The sequence below is a fragment of the Eptesicus fuscus genome, chromosome 13, assembly GCF_027574615.1.
Source record: "Eptesicus fuscus isolate TK198812 chromosome 13, DD_ASM_mEF_20220401, whole genome shotgun sequence".
Lineage (NCBI taxonomy): Eukaryota > Metazoa > Chordata > Mammalia > Chiroptera > Vespertilionidae > Eptesicus > Eptesicus fuscus.
This window is the reverse complement of record NC_072485.1, coordinates 60,181,384-60,196,527: the sequence shown is the minus strand read 5'-3', so window position 1 is coordinate 60,196,527 and position 15,144 is coordinate 60,181,384. Positions and strand designations below refer to the sequence as shown.

Here is a 15,144-nt window from a genome sequence, read left to right as displayed (position 1 = left end):
TGGGTGCGGGGAGGGAAAAACCCGACTCGCCGTCTTTATACTCTTCTACCTTCAATCCACAACCTGCCACACAAATAGAGCCAAGTCAGGGATTTTGCCTTGAACCACCACCACCACCACCACAACCTTGTCACTCACGCCCGATACACACGCCCCTTTGGCCCCGCTCTTGACCAATGGCGGCTACCCTTCTTGCATAGTAATGAGCCCGAGACCTCCCCGGGCCAATGGCGCTCCGGGAGAAGGGTTAGTTTTGCATGTACCTAAGTGATTTGCATAACCCGGCGGCTGGGGGCTTGGGAACCCGAGCGTGCAACCCTAGAAGGGAAAAAGGACGGGAGGAGACCAAGCCGCGGCGGAGAGAGAGCGAGAAAGCGCCCGGGTGTCGGTGCGAGAGCCGGGCGGGGGCTGGGGCGAGGGGGGCCGGCATGGCTGGAGGCTGCGCTCCGCAACCTTGAAGAGCGGCTGCCGCGGGACGCCGGGGACGGGAGGGAGGCGGGTGCGATGGCAGAGCGCGGTCTCCGCGGCGGCGCCCGGCCGGGCCGGCTGGCCTGAGCCGCCGCGGGAGCAGGGCTGCCTCTGCGCTTCCATGGAGCAGCGGGAAGGGCGAAACTCCGGAGCGCCGCGTCCCTGCGCTGCTGCCGCGGACTGCTGAGGGCGCCGAGCCCGCGCCACCACCGAGACCGGAGAGCCGCGGCTCCCACCCGCAGGCCGGCCGGCCGCCCAGGGTCGGCGGGGGCGTCGGAGGGCAGCGGAGGCGCGCCGAGCGAGGGCGCCGCGGGAGAGGCCGGCGCGGAGGCGATCGCAGCAATGCCGGGCCCGCTCGGGCTGCTGTGCTTCCTCGCCCTGGGGCTGCGCGGCTCCAGCGAGCCCAGCGGCGCGGCGCCGTCCCTGTGCGCGGCGCCCTGCAGCTGCGACGGCGACCGTCGGGTGGACTGCTCCGGGAAGGGGCTGACGGCCGTACCCGAGGGGCTCAGCGCCTTCACCCTAGCGCTGTGAGTGCGGGCGGCCGGGCGCGGGGGGAAAGGGGGTCGGGGGATGGGGGTGGGGGGTGGGGGGAGGCGGGGCGAGTGGTCAATCCCAGCCCACCCCCCGTGTCCGAGGAGGGGGGCGCCAGTCACCTGTGTGTGGGGGGGTGCTTGGCACCCACTCCGGCGCCGCGGGCTTTCCAAACTTGGCCAGTCTGTGTGCGAGCCGTGAGTAGCTCATTTTCTAGACTTTTCGGGACACAGTCACCCCTCCCCCCAATTCCCAAGTGCATCTGGGTGGGGATCTGGGGCCAAGGAGGAGGGAGGAATCTGGAAACACTTGCCCCTGGCAGCCTTTTCAAGCGACCTTCCCTTTTCACACCGCCCCCCCCACCACCCGTCTCCCTCCACCCCCCCTCCCAGCTCAGCAGGCTAGAGGTTTGCAATCGGCGGGGGTGAGGGCGCCTAGGACTCTAGAACTTGGCCGGAGTCTGCAGACCCAGGCACGTTTCTTGGGTAAGCACCTGGAGCCTCCTGGTTCCAGCCTGTGGGAAGAAGAAACACCTGCACCTCAGGGCGAACCTCCTTCCAGTTTGGCCCTGGGCAGGTAGAGCGACCTGGCACCTCCGTCCAGTTCCACTCTGGCCTCCCCAGCAGACGCCAGGGAGCCTGGAGCAGGCAGGCGAGCGAGGCCAGAACAAGGCGGGGAGGAGGGGGACATGGCAGGTTTCTGGTGGTGAAAATACCCTTCTTACCCAACAAGGCCTTTTAAAGAAGGAATTCTAACCCGAAGGACAGGATTTTGGAAGAAAAAGTTCCAGAACATAGGCTCTGTCCCACTGGAAAGGTAGGCAGGCCGCAGTTTTTCTGCTATCTGGTAAGCAAGCAGAGCTTTCCTTCCCAGCTGCCTGCGGTTGGGAAAACACTCACATGGTTCTGACTTAAAATCTCCCTCCTCAGACAGGGACCAGAGAGCGTTAGACAGGCCCTTCAGCAAAGAAGAGGTATCTGAAATCTGTCTTGGGGGTGGCATTGGCGAGTGCCACCAGGAGAGGCAGAAGAAGGAATTGAGTGCAGGGCTAGGTGTATGCTCTTGCTCTCGGGCTGCGGGGCCAGTGGAGTGATTAAATCTAGAGCTGTGAAGGAGCTGTTGGAGAGGGAAAGGGACTGAGAGGCGCTTGGGTAAAGGGAATTTCCTTTTACCTTATGGCTCCTGAAAGGAACCGCTTAGACACGGACAGTTTGAATGACAAGACCCGGTGAAGAAATCCTTTCTCTGCCAGCCAGAGGCGATGCTGTGTTTCCAGGTGGGAGGTGGGAGGTGTCTGCTTGCCCTCTGGAAACAGGGTTGTATTGATAGGCCTGTTGCCTTGGAAGCTGGCTCATTCAGGGACCTCCCGCCCCTTTCTCAGTACCCCCCCTCCCCCACCCCGTCTCAGGTGTGGGTTACCTATATGAAGCTATTTTCCTTCAGGATGCTGAAGTTGAACTTTTCAATGAAAAAAAGTTAACTTTGCAATGAAGGCTAGTTTGCCCACAAGGGTACACATTAAGTGGGAAAGTGGGAAAGTGGGAGTGGGAGTGAAATAAGGGCAAGACCTGGGTAGAGAGGATGGGGCTGTTTTTCTCCCAGGCCTTCTTGAAACGTTCAGGTAACTCACAGGGGAGAGCTGTCTTTACCGGAAACCTCCGTCAAGCCTCTCTATAATAGAAAAGCATAATTTTACTGTTTCGACCGTTGTAAAGACCTTATTTAGCAGATTCCTCGAGTTTTAATGAGTACGCTTGCCCTATAAGGAAAAGGGCTGTTTTACATGAGTACCTAAAACCACAAAGAAATATCACATTTTTATGAGAGCGCACTCCTCTCTGTGAGGCATCAGGCGTCTTCCTTTAGAGCTCACTGCAGGTCGTGAAATGCTATATTCTCAACCCTGAGTATTACAAAATATATTGTTCATGGCTTGGGAGAGAGAAGAAGAATGGGCACCAGTCCAGATTAGATTGTCTGAACTGGCATCAGCATAGCACTTTCTGAGCTGCAGCGGTGAGCAAGTGTGTTTGATTTTCTCCTTCCATCTTAACCTCTAGAGTGATTGTATTCCCTGATAACGCCTTACTTCACCGTAATGCTCTTCATTTCACTCTCAAAAGTATATAGTATATGAACACCCCATCTAAAGGGCAGCGCGTTTGCATTTGGGGAAACCAGCTAGTCCAGCGATTTTCAAAAGCCACGTTGAGAAGGGGCAGGTGCTGTGGTTCTGCACACTGCAGTGGATCTTTTTTTTTTAAAAAATAAGTTTTTATTGATTTCAGAGAAGAAGGGACAGGGAAATAGAAACATCAGTGATGAGAGAGAATCCTTGATCAGCTGTGTCCAGCATGCCGCCTAATGGGGTTCGAGCTGGCAACCCAGGCATGTGCCCTGACTGGGAATCGAACCCTGACCTCCTGGTTCATAGGTCCATGCTCAACCACTGACCCACACAGGCCCGGCTTACAGGACACCTTCGATTCATTTGAGGTCTCTTTCCAAATCTGCTCTCCCACCACCGCTTAAGTGGGCTGCAGTTACACACCAAGGGACCAGATCCATGGTTCCCAAAGTTTAGTTCACAGATTCCGAATTTCTGGAGCATGTTCATCAAGGCCAGTTTCATTACACATGAAATTACAAACACAAAAATGGAAGTTAAAAAGATGAGACCGATGATTATTCACCCAAGTTCTTTTATTTTCTCCTCATTCCTAAATGGTGGTGTACTTTCACCTCCCCCAGGGGGGTGTGCATCCCACTCTGGAGGCCTCAGGACTGACAGAGAGCAGGGGTCCAATTCCCTCCCCCGCCCCCCCTTGCTGTCCACAGAGCCTGGTACACAGTAGGCATTTAAAAAGGTGGCAGTGGGTAAATAAAGACTCAAGGCCACACCGAGGGGCAGAATTGGGAAATGCAATTCAGATGCCATTCCCACATGCGATTGCCCAACTCAGCATTCTCACCATGTAGTCTTTTGTCCAGGTCTGAGAAGGCCCCGGAGAGAGGATACCTGCTTCTTCTCCTTTCGGCCCGTTGAAACTTGTTCAGTCTAACAGTGTCTGTTTCCTGCTGAAAGCTACTTTATCTGAGGCTGGGGGCAGAGTCCATAGTAATCCTCAGTATTGTTGATGGGATTCCCGTGTTCCCACCACTTGCTGCACCTGTAGTGACTATTTCTGTTTTGCAGCAGCAGTTCTCAGCCCTGTGTCACAACACACTGGCTTGTCACACTTGACCCGAAGGTGTTTTAAAGGAAGTACTCTTACTAGCATTCACATTTCAAAGTTTATTGGATCAAAAGGATTGACAGTTACTCCTGTGTTATGGCAGAAGGTCACTCTTAATCACCTACATTCCGAGATTTCTTGATCCGGGGAGAAAGAGATGAAGTCACGAGGGCGGTAGGGAGGGGATTGCGCACGATTTTCCTCTGGTATGTGTGTGATTGCCGCAAACTTGGAGAAATGTGGACCTGGAGCACAGATTTCCACATCCTGGGTTATGTCTGGCGCACAGTCTTAAGATTACAAAGGTTGTTTCTCTGGCTGCGTGGAGACAGTGGTAGGTCTGAGCCCTGGATCGTTGTCTGGACCATGCCACCGAGTGATTGGCCTTTGGGCGAGTCCTTCTACTTTTTCACTTGATGACAATTTCCTCATCCTGAAGAACGAAGTAATTGGATTTACTAGATTCTATCTAAGGCTGCTTGTAGCTTCCAGGAGTTCTACGATTTTACAATTCTTACACAAGTTTGGGGTGGCAAGGTGAGGATAATGTTCTGATCCTCTCATGGAAAGATCCCAGGAGTAGCAGAATATCGCTCTAGTTGAAGTTGCACAAGCCCCTTTATTAGCGCTCACTTGGAGGAGGAGTTCTTTGTGTTTAGAAGTGTGTGTTAGGAAGTTTGCCATGGAGACTTGTTGCAGAATGCATGCCTAGCTAAGGCGCTTTAATAGGGTAGAATAGCCCTGCTTGTTTCCTGTGGGTATGGCTTAACACTTGGAAAATAAAATCACCCAGTTTCAGTAACTTGGATACTGTACAAAAAGTTACTCAACGTCCTCACTTCCATATAATTAGTCATAATCTCTTCAACCTTCACAGTGTGTGTATCCTCTATATAGTCAGGTTATCGAGCTTTCAGTGTAAAATGGATGGGACTTGGAAATGTTTTTAAAAATAATCTCTTGCTTTTTCTTCTCCTTTTGCAAGCATCATCTCAGACTCTCCCCTAAGGTGTATTTTTCACTCCTCCAAAAACCTCTCTTCTTTTCATGGTATCATTTCAAGTCTTTATTTTTTATTTTTTATGCTTCCTCTAATGTCTGCTGTATTCCTGGTAGGTCAGTAGTTAGTGACAAAATGTTTATACCTTTTTTGATGGTAGTGTTTTGATATTTCTTGAGTTCTGAATGCCCATCTGTGAATGTCAACGTTAGCTTAGTTTGTGTGGTGTGTCTTTCTAGAGATGTATTAGTATTATATACAAGTGAATTTGGTTCTAAACAAGGTCAATATATGAAGATCTTGTAGATCCTTTTATTTTACAAACTGGGACCTGGTTCTCTTTAACTACAAGAGGGGAAAGAGCATCCTGCTGGGAAGATGGAGAGCTAGTTTCCAGATCTCTCGATAAATCACACGCGTGACCGTGAGAGTGCCACATACCCAACCCTTCAGGACCTTGGTTTCTTCACTTTAAAACAAGAAGTTAACAGCTCTTATTGCCAAGAGTTTTATTTCTGTTTAATTTGATGTTTGTTTATTTTTGTTTTTACACTTCTAGGATCCTCTCTGTTGTGTCAGTGAAGTCTAGGTGCCTAAATCTTGGACTCTCACCCACCAAGGAAACCTCCAATTGGTCAGCTCTACTGAAGTGATATTTCCATTGAATGGGGAACTCACTTCCTCACAAGGCAGCACTGTGCTGGGTGTGGTCTGAGCAATTCCTAGGATTTGAACCAGTAATTCCCAGGCTTGTGGTAACCACTAATATTTAATGATTTGCAGTTGAACTGAATGCTAATGGCAGTCATGGTATCACAAGCACTTATTGCCCAGGCACTTGGCTCTGAGCATTGGAGTTGTAAGTTAACATTGACAACTTAATCTCTTAGGGGAGATCAAAGTTCTGTGCCGGTAGGTGGGTCCAGGCAAGTTTAGGCATTTTCTTGGCCTCTGTCAGCCTATCTCTCAAATTCTTATTTTAATCATCTTTATAATAGTGGGATGTTCTGACAGCCTGCAAGTTTGGATTTTGGGTCCTGGTCTCTTTGGTGGTGCCTATCCTTGTATTTTCATCATCTTATCAATAAAAAAATGGATATTGGAATAGATGATGGCTAATGTCCCCACTGCTTTGAATTTCTCTGAATCTTGTGGAGAATATTAAGCAAAGTAAAGTTTTAAGAACCCTTTGTTATTGAAATTCTTCTAAGACTGTCTCTCACGTTTCCTGTATAAAAATATATAAATTTACATAAAGCACAATATTTGTTGGAATACCTCGATTAAAAGTTAAACCCTGCCAAGTGTGCCCTTCACTCTGAAAAAATAACCAATATAACTTAGAGTGTTCTTGGTAAGACAGCTTAACTGTTTTAATTTTTTAAGCTAGATCTCAAGGTTTTAGCTCTAGAAAGACGTTCTACAGCTCGCTCTTTAACTGCTTCCCTCAGCCTTCATGTTTTTGGCAATTCCAAAAGCTTGTTTTCCTATGTGTACAACAGCATGGATAACTTTTTTTCTTTCCCCCCAACTGTTCAGTGAATTGTAGTTTTTTTTTAAAGCTTCATTGAGGATAATAAAATGCTCTATTTTTAAATTCTGCCAGTGAAGAAGAAAAATCTAGGGCATTTAGCAAACCAGTACTCTTACACAATGGCTAATTTGTCTGCCTTTCTTTGCTTTTTTTGTGTCTGTGTTTTTAAGTGCTTGATGTTCAAACTGTAGGCGAGGTATCAGCTCTATTGTCTGAAATTGGGTGGATTCAAAGTTGAGTTTAGAAATCAGTCTTAGCCGGAGACAGATCATGATTTTATAGTTCATAGTACTCAGATACCCCCTTTAAATGGCAAGATGGAATTATGGAAGTATACATTCTCATTCACCCACCCATAGACAAATATTTGTTATTCAACTATGTATATGGCTGGAACTATTTTTAGCAAGATTCTTAAAGCATTCTGAAGTATTCTGTGTCGTGTACCAGCCATTAAAACAATGTTTGGGATGGTTGTTTTTAGTTTCTAAAGCTTGTTTTGATATCTCTGCATATTTTCATTGTCAAAAAAGCACATGGCAAAATTTGGCATTATGCGTTTCTTATTTTAGATGCAAGTGATTAAAGTTCAGGAATGCCCTTCTAATAGTCCAGGAAATGAACATTTAGAAATTATATATATTTTTGTAGTTCTAGCTTTTCTGTACTGAAAGGTCTTATGGGGAAAGCATTGGACACCCCTCCACCCGCCAGTGGCAACGTGTTGGTCCATTGGAATATGAGACTATCCTTGTAAGGAAATGTAAACCATAGATATTTTGGGAGGCAGCTGGGCCAAGAATGGGTATACGTTTCGATCCCAGGCTGGTCTGTTGTCTGTGCTAGAGACATGTGTAGAGGAAGCAAATCTAGTATATTACAAGATATTTACTGACCCTTTATCCTTCATATTTAAATTTTATTTAAGTATTCTGAGTCAGTATAAGTAAAAGTTATATAAGCCCCTTTAGCCAGTATTTTTCCCCTTTATTTTTACGCTAGAAGGATGTAGCCTTTTTTAAAAAACTGAGTTTTAAATATAAAGGTGACCATTGAAAGAATGAAATCTCAATGCACTCTGACAACAAAATATTTTTTTAAAAAACATTTTTATTGATTTCAGAGAGGGAAAGAGAGAGAGAGAAACATCAATGATAAGAGAGAATCATGGATCAGCTGCCTCATGCATGCCCCCCACTGGGGATCGAGCCCGCTACGCCCGCAACCCGGGCATGTGCCCTGACCAGGAATCGAACTGGTGACCTCCTGGTTCCTGGGTTGGTGCTCAATCGCTGAGCCACACCCAGCTGGGCACAACAAAATATTTTTGATATTCAAATCAGATTTTAGAATCCACTATCCAGAAAAATCCTGTTAGATTCTCCCCATTCCAGGATATTTAAAGAGTTTTATTTGGCAACATTTTCCCTCCTAAGAAGAGTGACATACATTTGGCAGGGAGATGGCACCTTTACCTGGGAGCTGTGCTGGGCATGGCCGAGGGACGGGCCTGGAATTGCTTCGGGCCTCCCTTCTCCATTGCCCTCAGGCTTTGAGGTCCTCACTGTAGCTCTCAGGGTGGAGCGCAGACTGTCTTAGTACAAGTGGTGACATCGAAACTCCCTGAAAGTGCTTGATTAGAGCTGTTGTCCTAGGACGATAGATGGATGTTATTAAATTCTTGAAGGTGCAGGACAGGTGATGTGCTTCCAAGTCAGCAGTCTTTTCTCAAACTCACTGGGCTGGGATGTCGATGAACTTCCTGGTTTTTCCCATTTTCCTAAGGGGTAAGGTTCATGCTTTGAGACCCTCGGAAAACCTCTATGGATAATGTGCGAAGGGCTTGGTGGACTAGATTTTCCCAGGAGAGGAAGACCCGTGGTTGCCGCTCTGTTGTAGATTGTCACCCTTCCCGTGTGTGAGCATCTCAGAGGGCTGCTTTCTTGCAGAAGAATTCCCCAGAGAAGGGGAGCACACTCCTTTGACTAACTTACACCTTAGGAACCCAGCATTCTAAAGCCCATCGACCCTTTTCTGTAGTGGTGGGAGAGGAGACGAAGAGCGTGGACTCGCCTTTACGGTTCTTAATGCTTTCGGAGACTCTTCACGTGCACTTCTGTTTCAGGCGCTAAGTGAGTCTGGTCTTTTCATTTCTGAACGTGATCATTGCCTGTCGGGTCCTCTTCAAGCTCTCCATATCTCACATCGATTGAAGCATATACAGAATTCTCATAATTTGATCAGAGTTAAGGAGTGAATATTAGCCCTAGCTGGTTTGGCTCAGTGGATAGAGCGTTGGCCTGTGGACTGAAGAGTCATGGGTTCGATTCTAATCAAGGACACGTACCTTGGTTGTAGGCTCGATCCCCGGCCCTGGTCAGGGCACGTGCGGGAGGCAACCAATCGATAATGTTTCTCTCACATCGATGTCTCTCTCTTTCTTTCCCTCTCCCTTCCACTCTCTCTCTAAAGAAAAAAAAAAGGGGAGGGGGGGGAGGATGTTAAATGAATTTATACATCTCAAATAGTTTAGTATCCTGTTTTAAAGATTAGACCTGATGGGTTTACTAACTGATATTTGGTAATTTATCTTACTTACTACCAGTTTTCATCCTTGCTGAGCTACTTCTCCTAGTTCTTCTCATTTGATTAGGTTTTTAGAAAAAAAAATCTTAATATTTTCCTATCTTTGTAATAAAGAAAAATTTTCTTGTTGGCCTTTTGTTCTCTCCAAGGTCATTTTGAGTCCATGGTCATGTAATCCAGCTATTTATGTCATTGCCTACTCTCCAGTCTTCTTTTTATAGGCATATTTTTATGGTCAGGCCTTCAAAAGTGGTTTTGTTTTTGAAAGTGTGACAAAGAGTCAAGACCCCTGAATTCCTAAATCTGTGAGCTTGGACATTTTTCTTAACCGCTTAGGACAGTAGCTTTCCCATCTGCAAAAAGATGGCTTGGCTTGATCTTCAAGGCTCATATGTAGGAACCTCTAAAGCATGATCTCTTTGAGTGATGGTGAGCACCCACTTTTTTGTTGTCATTTCTTTTGGGAGTGACCAAGAAGTTGTATACTGGTATATGTGTTATCATCTTGTGATTTAAAATTCTAAACCCCCATTTCTCTGTTTTTTTGAATGTATATCAGGTTTAAATCCTGTTGTAAACAGCACAGGTGAGCCACTGTGTGAATGAAAAAGAGGCTACTCATCTGGGAGAATTTTAAAAAAATATATATTTTTATTGATGTCAGAGAGGAAGACAAAGGGAGAGATAGAAATATCACTGATGAGAGAGAATCATTGATCGGCTGCCTCCTGCCTGCAACCTGGGCATGTGCTCTGACCAGGAGTTGAACCCTGACCTCTTCGCTCATAGGTTGACGCTCAACCACTGAGCAACACCGGCCGGGCTCTGGCAGATTTTTTATTTAGAAAATCATAAAGATCCTGGGGCAGAAAGAGTAGGGTATATGTTTCTGTCAAGATCCTTGTAGGTGGTGTGATTCCCTCCTAACAAGAAAGCCTGATGGTGGGGAGGGAAGTGTCTGGAGAAACCGTAAGAGCTGAGGGGAACTCATTTTCTGGCCTGGGCCTCTGTGACTTGGCGCTGCTTTCCTGAGATGGCTGGTCGGGTAGCAAGATGCTGTCCTAATGGAAGCAGTGTTTCTTCTCACATCAAAAGGTCAAAGGACCTTAGACTGTGTTGGTGTGGTCTTTAGAGACTAACTTCCTGCTTCCAGACTTGGGAACACTGAGGATTTTCCTTAAACACGCTCACTCTAGGGACTCCTCGTGCCCAGGAGAGCTCCCTGTGGGTCCTCAGGCCACTTCCCATGTTGGGGATGGCTAAGATTGACTCAGGATCCACAGTCTAGCTGTGTTCTTGTGTCTTCCCATCGCTTGCTTCTAGGAATATATAGCTTAGAGAGAACTTTTCTCCTAAGTACTTTGAAGATGCTATTTTATTGGATGCCTGTGTATTCCTTTTTTATACATGTATTTGAAACTAATGCTTGTGCTTTGTGGATAAAGAAGAAAAGCTTATTATCTTAAAAGTAACTTCAGAATGAAAATTTTTTCCTTAAAATCTTTCATATTGCGAAAAAATTATACGGCATGTATGTTAAGCGCAGTTAAAACTTTCTCGGAAACTGGGAAAACTCTTCTGGGTTTTGATTCGGACCTGCTTGGGAAATGAATTTAAATTCAGAGCAGCAGCTAATGTATGGAGCAATGCTCACAACCTGTTTAGATTGGCCAAGTGTTTGGAATACAGTTGTGCATTTTTTGACCCTGGCTCTCTTTCTTTAAAAAAAAAAAAGAAAAATTTGAATGTTTTTCCCATTACCATCTTGACATCTGCCTGGTTACACATGAATAGCGTGACCCAGTCCCTCAGCAGGGAGACTACCATGGCCTTGCTTTCAATAGCCATGTCACCAACAAAGAAAACATATGGACTATTTCATTCCTGGCCTTTGCAAACAGTCTGAGGCTGGGAGGGCAGGGAGCAGGAGGCTTCATACTTTATGGTAGGTTGGCAAGTTTGAGCACTAACCACAGGCCCTGCTGTTAGCAATCAGACTGTGTTTTCCAAAGCCCCGTTACTTTCTGTGGAAAGGGAGTCTCGCCTTCTGCATTAATACGTTTCTAATACCAGATTGAATTAAGTTTGTGTGACCTGCTTCCATGGTGGTGTTTACTACTTAATTATGTATTTCACCAAAGGGAGTGTGGGTGTGCATGTGCATGAGTGAGTGAGTGTGTGTGTGTGTGTGTGTGTGTGTGTGTGTGTGTGTTTGTATGCCATTTGGATACTGTTCTCCCAGGTTGGATATGTGGTATGTGTTTGATGGATACACAAGTTGGGAATGAAGAACATAGAACCTGCCTTGAGAACTATTTGCCTTTATTGTCAGTTGCAGAGAACAATTATTTGCCTTTATTGTCAGTTGCAGAGAGAGAACAATTGATCCCTCCCATGCTAGCTGGGCACCACTGCACTGACCTGCCAAGGTTTTTGCTGCCTGGAACCAGCTTCCCACTTGGGGACTTGGTTTCAGTTCAGTGAGCATTAATGCTCGCTTGGCTTTGTGGCATCGGCATCCCCAGTGTGGAGGCTTGTGAATAGGTGTGTCTGAGAGAGGACCAAGAATGTGGAAGAGAGGGGTCCATCAACTGCTGTCATTTTCAGGTCTTCTTCTGTGTGAAAAGAATTTGCCCCTGGTACTGCCCTGGCTGAGGTGGTGTTTCAGAAGGAGAAGAAAACAAAACAAAACCCTATGACATCCATCCGAAGCTGAGAAGATTCATGACTTCTGCAGAAGAAGAAATGACATTCATGTCATCAGGGTCCTTTCCAACCCTCAAGTTACCCCAGCCTGAATTTCTAGTTTCATTGTCTCTTAGTCATGCTGGTTGGCCTGACAGGAGTTGATGATTTATCTAAAAGGAAGTCGGCTCCTGTTTTATACCAGATATAGCCAGATATTTAAATGTATATATGCATGTCATCGAGAAAGTATTTTTGATGGTTCTTGGTATTAACACTGCACATTGGCTGTAAAACAATGTGTCAAAAATGCCTGTCTTTCACATTTTCTCATAAGAGTAATTCCTTTTGCAGTTCTTTCCCTCAAATGTGTTGGCTCTTGGAGGGTTACATTTTTAAAAGTTTAGGTTTTATGATTCTTCCGAAAGGAGTCCAGTATTTGAGGTTCTCCCCTTTCTTTTCGTGCTCTCATACTTTTATCCTAAATTGACTAGTTTAATCTTAGATGTTCCATGTTTTTTTTTTAACTGACTACTTAACTGACCTTCATAACTATGTCTGTACTTTTAAAAGAGTAGAATTCTTAGCCCCCTTTTTGCTACCTGACAGTTACTAAGGTGCCCCCAAGGACTCCTGTAAAAATGATCCTAATGTGTGGAGCATTTTGCTTGCAATGAAAAAATTTTGAGTTATTAGTGTAATTATGTTTGGAAAGTCTGATTCCAAAAAAAAAAAAAAAAATTGGAATTTGGCCCTGGCTGGGTAGCTCAGCTAGTTAGAGCATCATCCAGATATGCCAAGGTTGCAGGTACCATTCCTGGTCAGAGCACATACAAGAATCAACCAATGAATCTATACATAAGTGAAACAAATTGATGTTTCTCTAGCTCTCTCTCAAATCGATCAATAAAACAAAAAAAACAACAAAAAAGGAAACTTGATGAGGAATTGCTAGGCTTACTTGTTTATTGGGCATGTTACATGATTTAACACTCATTTCCACCAGGAACCATTCTAGGTCTCTGGCATGGTTCTCATTTCACAGCTGAGCAAACAGCTTGCTCAGTGGTTCCACAGTTCGTGGGTGGTGGTTGGTCTGTAAAATTCATGAGTTCAGTTTGTTTGTCGTTTGCTTGGGTAGTTGACAGAGTTTATCAGAAGAGGAAAAGGTGCAATGAGAAGGGAAATGGTGAGAAGCTACAGGTTATTATGGGGTGAGGGGGACAGACCTGAAAAGAAAACATCCTGAAGAAGCACACACATGTGTATCCAGTGGGAGACGGCCTTGACTGGGGAGTAACCTATGTGCAAAAATCCAGCCACTGTGTAGGATTGCCTTTTATTCATAGCAGAATTTTGAAGTTCCTCTCCTTAGACTCTTTATGTACCTCTTTGTAAAAGCTTTCATATAATTTTCTGTGTGAATAGTGTTCTTCCTGCGTCGGGAAGATATCCGTCGTGCATTTTGGCTGGCCGTTTCTTTGGTGGAGTTCACATAGGTGGTATGTGAGGATCAGATCCGTTCGCGTGCTCACTTTCCTGTTTCTGAAGGAGCAGATTTCTGAATGTGCTTCTTTAAAGCAAAACCCTGAAGTCAATTAAAAAGTCGAGTGTGCAGTATGATGGTTTCCATATAGCTTGCTCTCCCTTCCACTCCCTGGAATTTCCTGCCTCTCCTGTTGAAGATGTTTTTATAGGGAAGTCAGCATAAAAGTGAATCACCCATGAGTCTTTACCGCCCCCCGCCCCCAAGGCATTTCATTTGGTCAGCTTGGTGTTAGTGTAGTTGGTACACTTTAGTTGATCTGAACACTGTGTTGATTGTGTGAGTTGATGTTTATTAAACTGTTAATATTTTACAGACTAGATGGGTTCCTGTTTGGATCTATGTGTTCCTTCCTTTAGCAGCAGGGGCTGTTCATGACTGAATCTGTGGCCACAGTTTTGATTTTGAATGTCCTGGTGACAGCCAGCCCCATCCTGGACAGTCATGTACTTGGTGACTTAAAGGTTGTCTTCTCCTGGAAGCGTTTTGCCTCTTCCTTTCGCTTATTCTTTGTCACGAAGAGCTTCTTCATGGCCTGTTTTACCATTCGGATAAACCACCACCATCATCATCGTGTCATTAACTTAGATGCTAATTATAAACAAGTTGTTGAGTATCAGGCATTATGTGAAGTGCTATCCATGCATCATCTCTTTTATACTCCCAACATGTGCCCTCTAAAGCACATGCTGATTCTTTCTCCATTTTAGAGATGCAGAAGCCATGTGTGGCGAGGGCACACAGGTGATGAATGAGGTGTAGATGGGGTGTTGGATCTTGGTTTTTCAGACCAGGGTTATTTGGCTGAGTGGGATATATGACAGTGTCGTTTAGAGCTCCTTCTGGATGTAGGCGTTCATCTGTCTTGCCCGCCAAGGATATCTTGAACTGCTCATTTTGTAGATGAGGAATTAGTTCTGGAGGGGTTACACCTGTTCTGGCTTTTGCTTGAAGTGTTCTCAGCTCCTTAGAATGTAGATTTGGACTCTTCTAAATCTTCAAGTTCACCTGGTGCTGTGGTCTTAAGGCTTTTGTGTGTGTTATGGCCACTCATCAGAAAGGCTAGGTCTTTCCATGGGGGAAACAAAAAGTCCATTTTCCCAAAGGACATATATTTGTATGTATATGTGTTTATAGACTGATACCTGTTTATTATTTGCTAAACCTTTCAATTACATAAATCATAACACTACGTACTTGCTAATATCTTTCAGACCTTCCCTCCCTTCTGAGTCTACTTCTTTTAAGAATTGGTAGAAAACAGTTGATCTGATGAAATTTTCCATTCAGCAGGGAACAAAACCAGTTACATTTAGTTGAATGACTTGCCCAGAACCATTGGTGGCCCTCCAGAGTAGGTTAAAAACAAAACAAAGCTCATTATCTAAATAGATGGTCTTTTCTTTGACTATGTAAACCCTTGACCATTTAATAAGATTTTTGACTTGTGTTGCTTGTCAGATGGTAATGTTTCCGGTACTTCTTCTTTGTCTTTTGTTCAGTCTTTCATGGGCCTAGTACTTTATTGAAATTGTAGGAAGTGGTTAATTTGTGGAGG

The 15,144-nt window shown here is 45.4% G+C and overlaps 1 protein-coding gene across 2 annotated transcripts in view; it reads left to right on the top strand.

Moving 5' to 3' along the window:
* The first annotated feature begins 558 nt into the window (after window positions 1–558).
* The window catches only part of LGR4 (leucine rich repeat containing G protein-coupled receptor 4), a 96,062-nt gene continuing 81,476 nt past the window's right edge, over window positions 559–15,144 (top strand). Inside the window, exon 1 of one of the 2 annotated variants that reach the window (XM_008148953.3) lies at window positions 559–995. In XM_008148953.3, the coding sequence (XP_008147175.1) occupies window positions 811–995 (185 nt within the window). In that variant the 5' untranslated portion in view covers window positions 559–810. The remainder of the gene's footprint in view (window positions 996–15,144) is intronic. The other variant, XM_054724696.1, reaches the window with a different exon arrangement.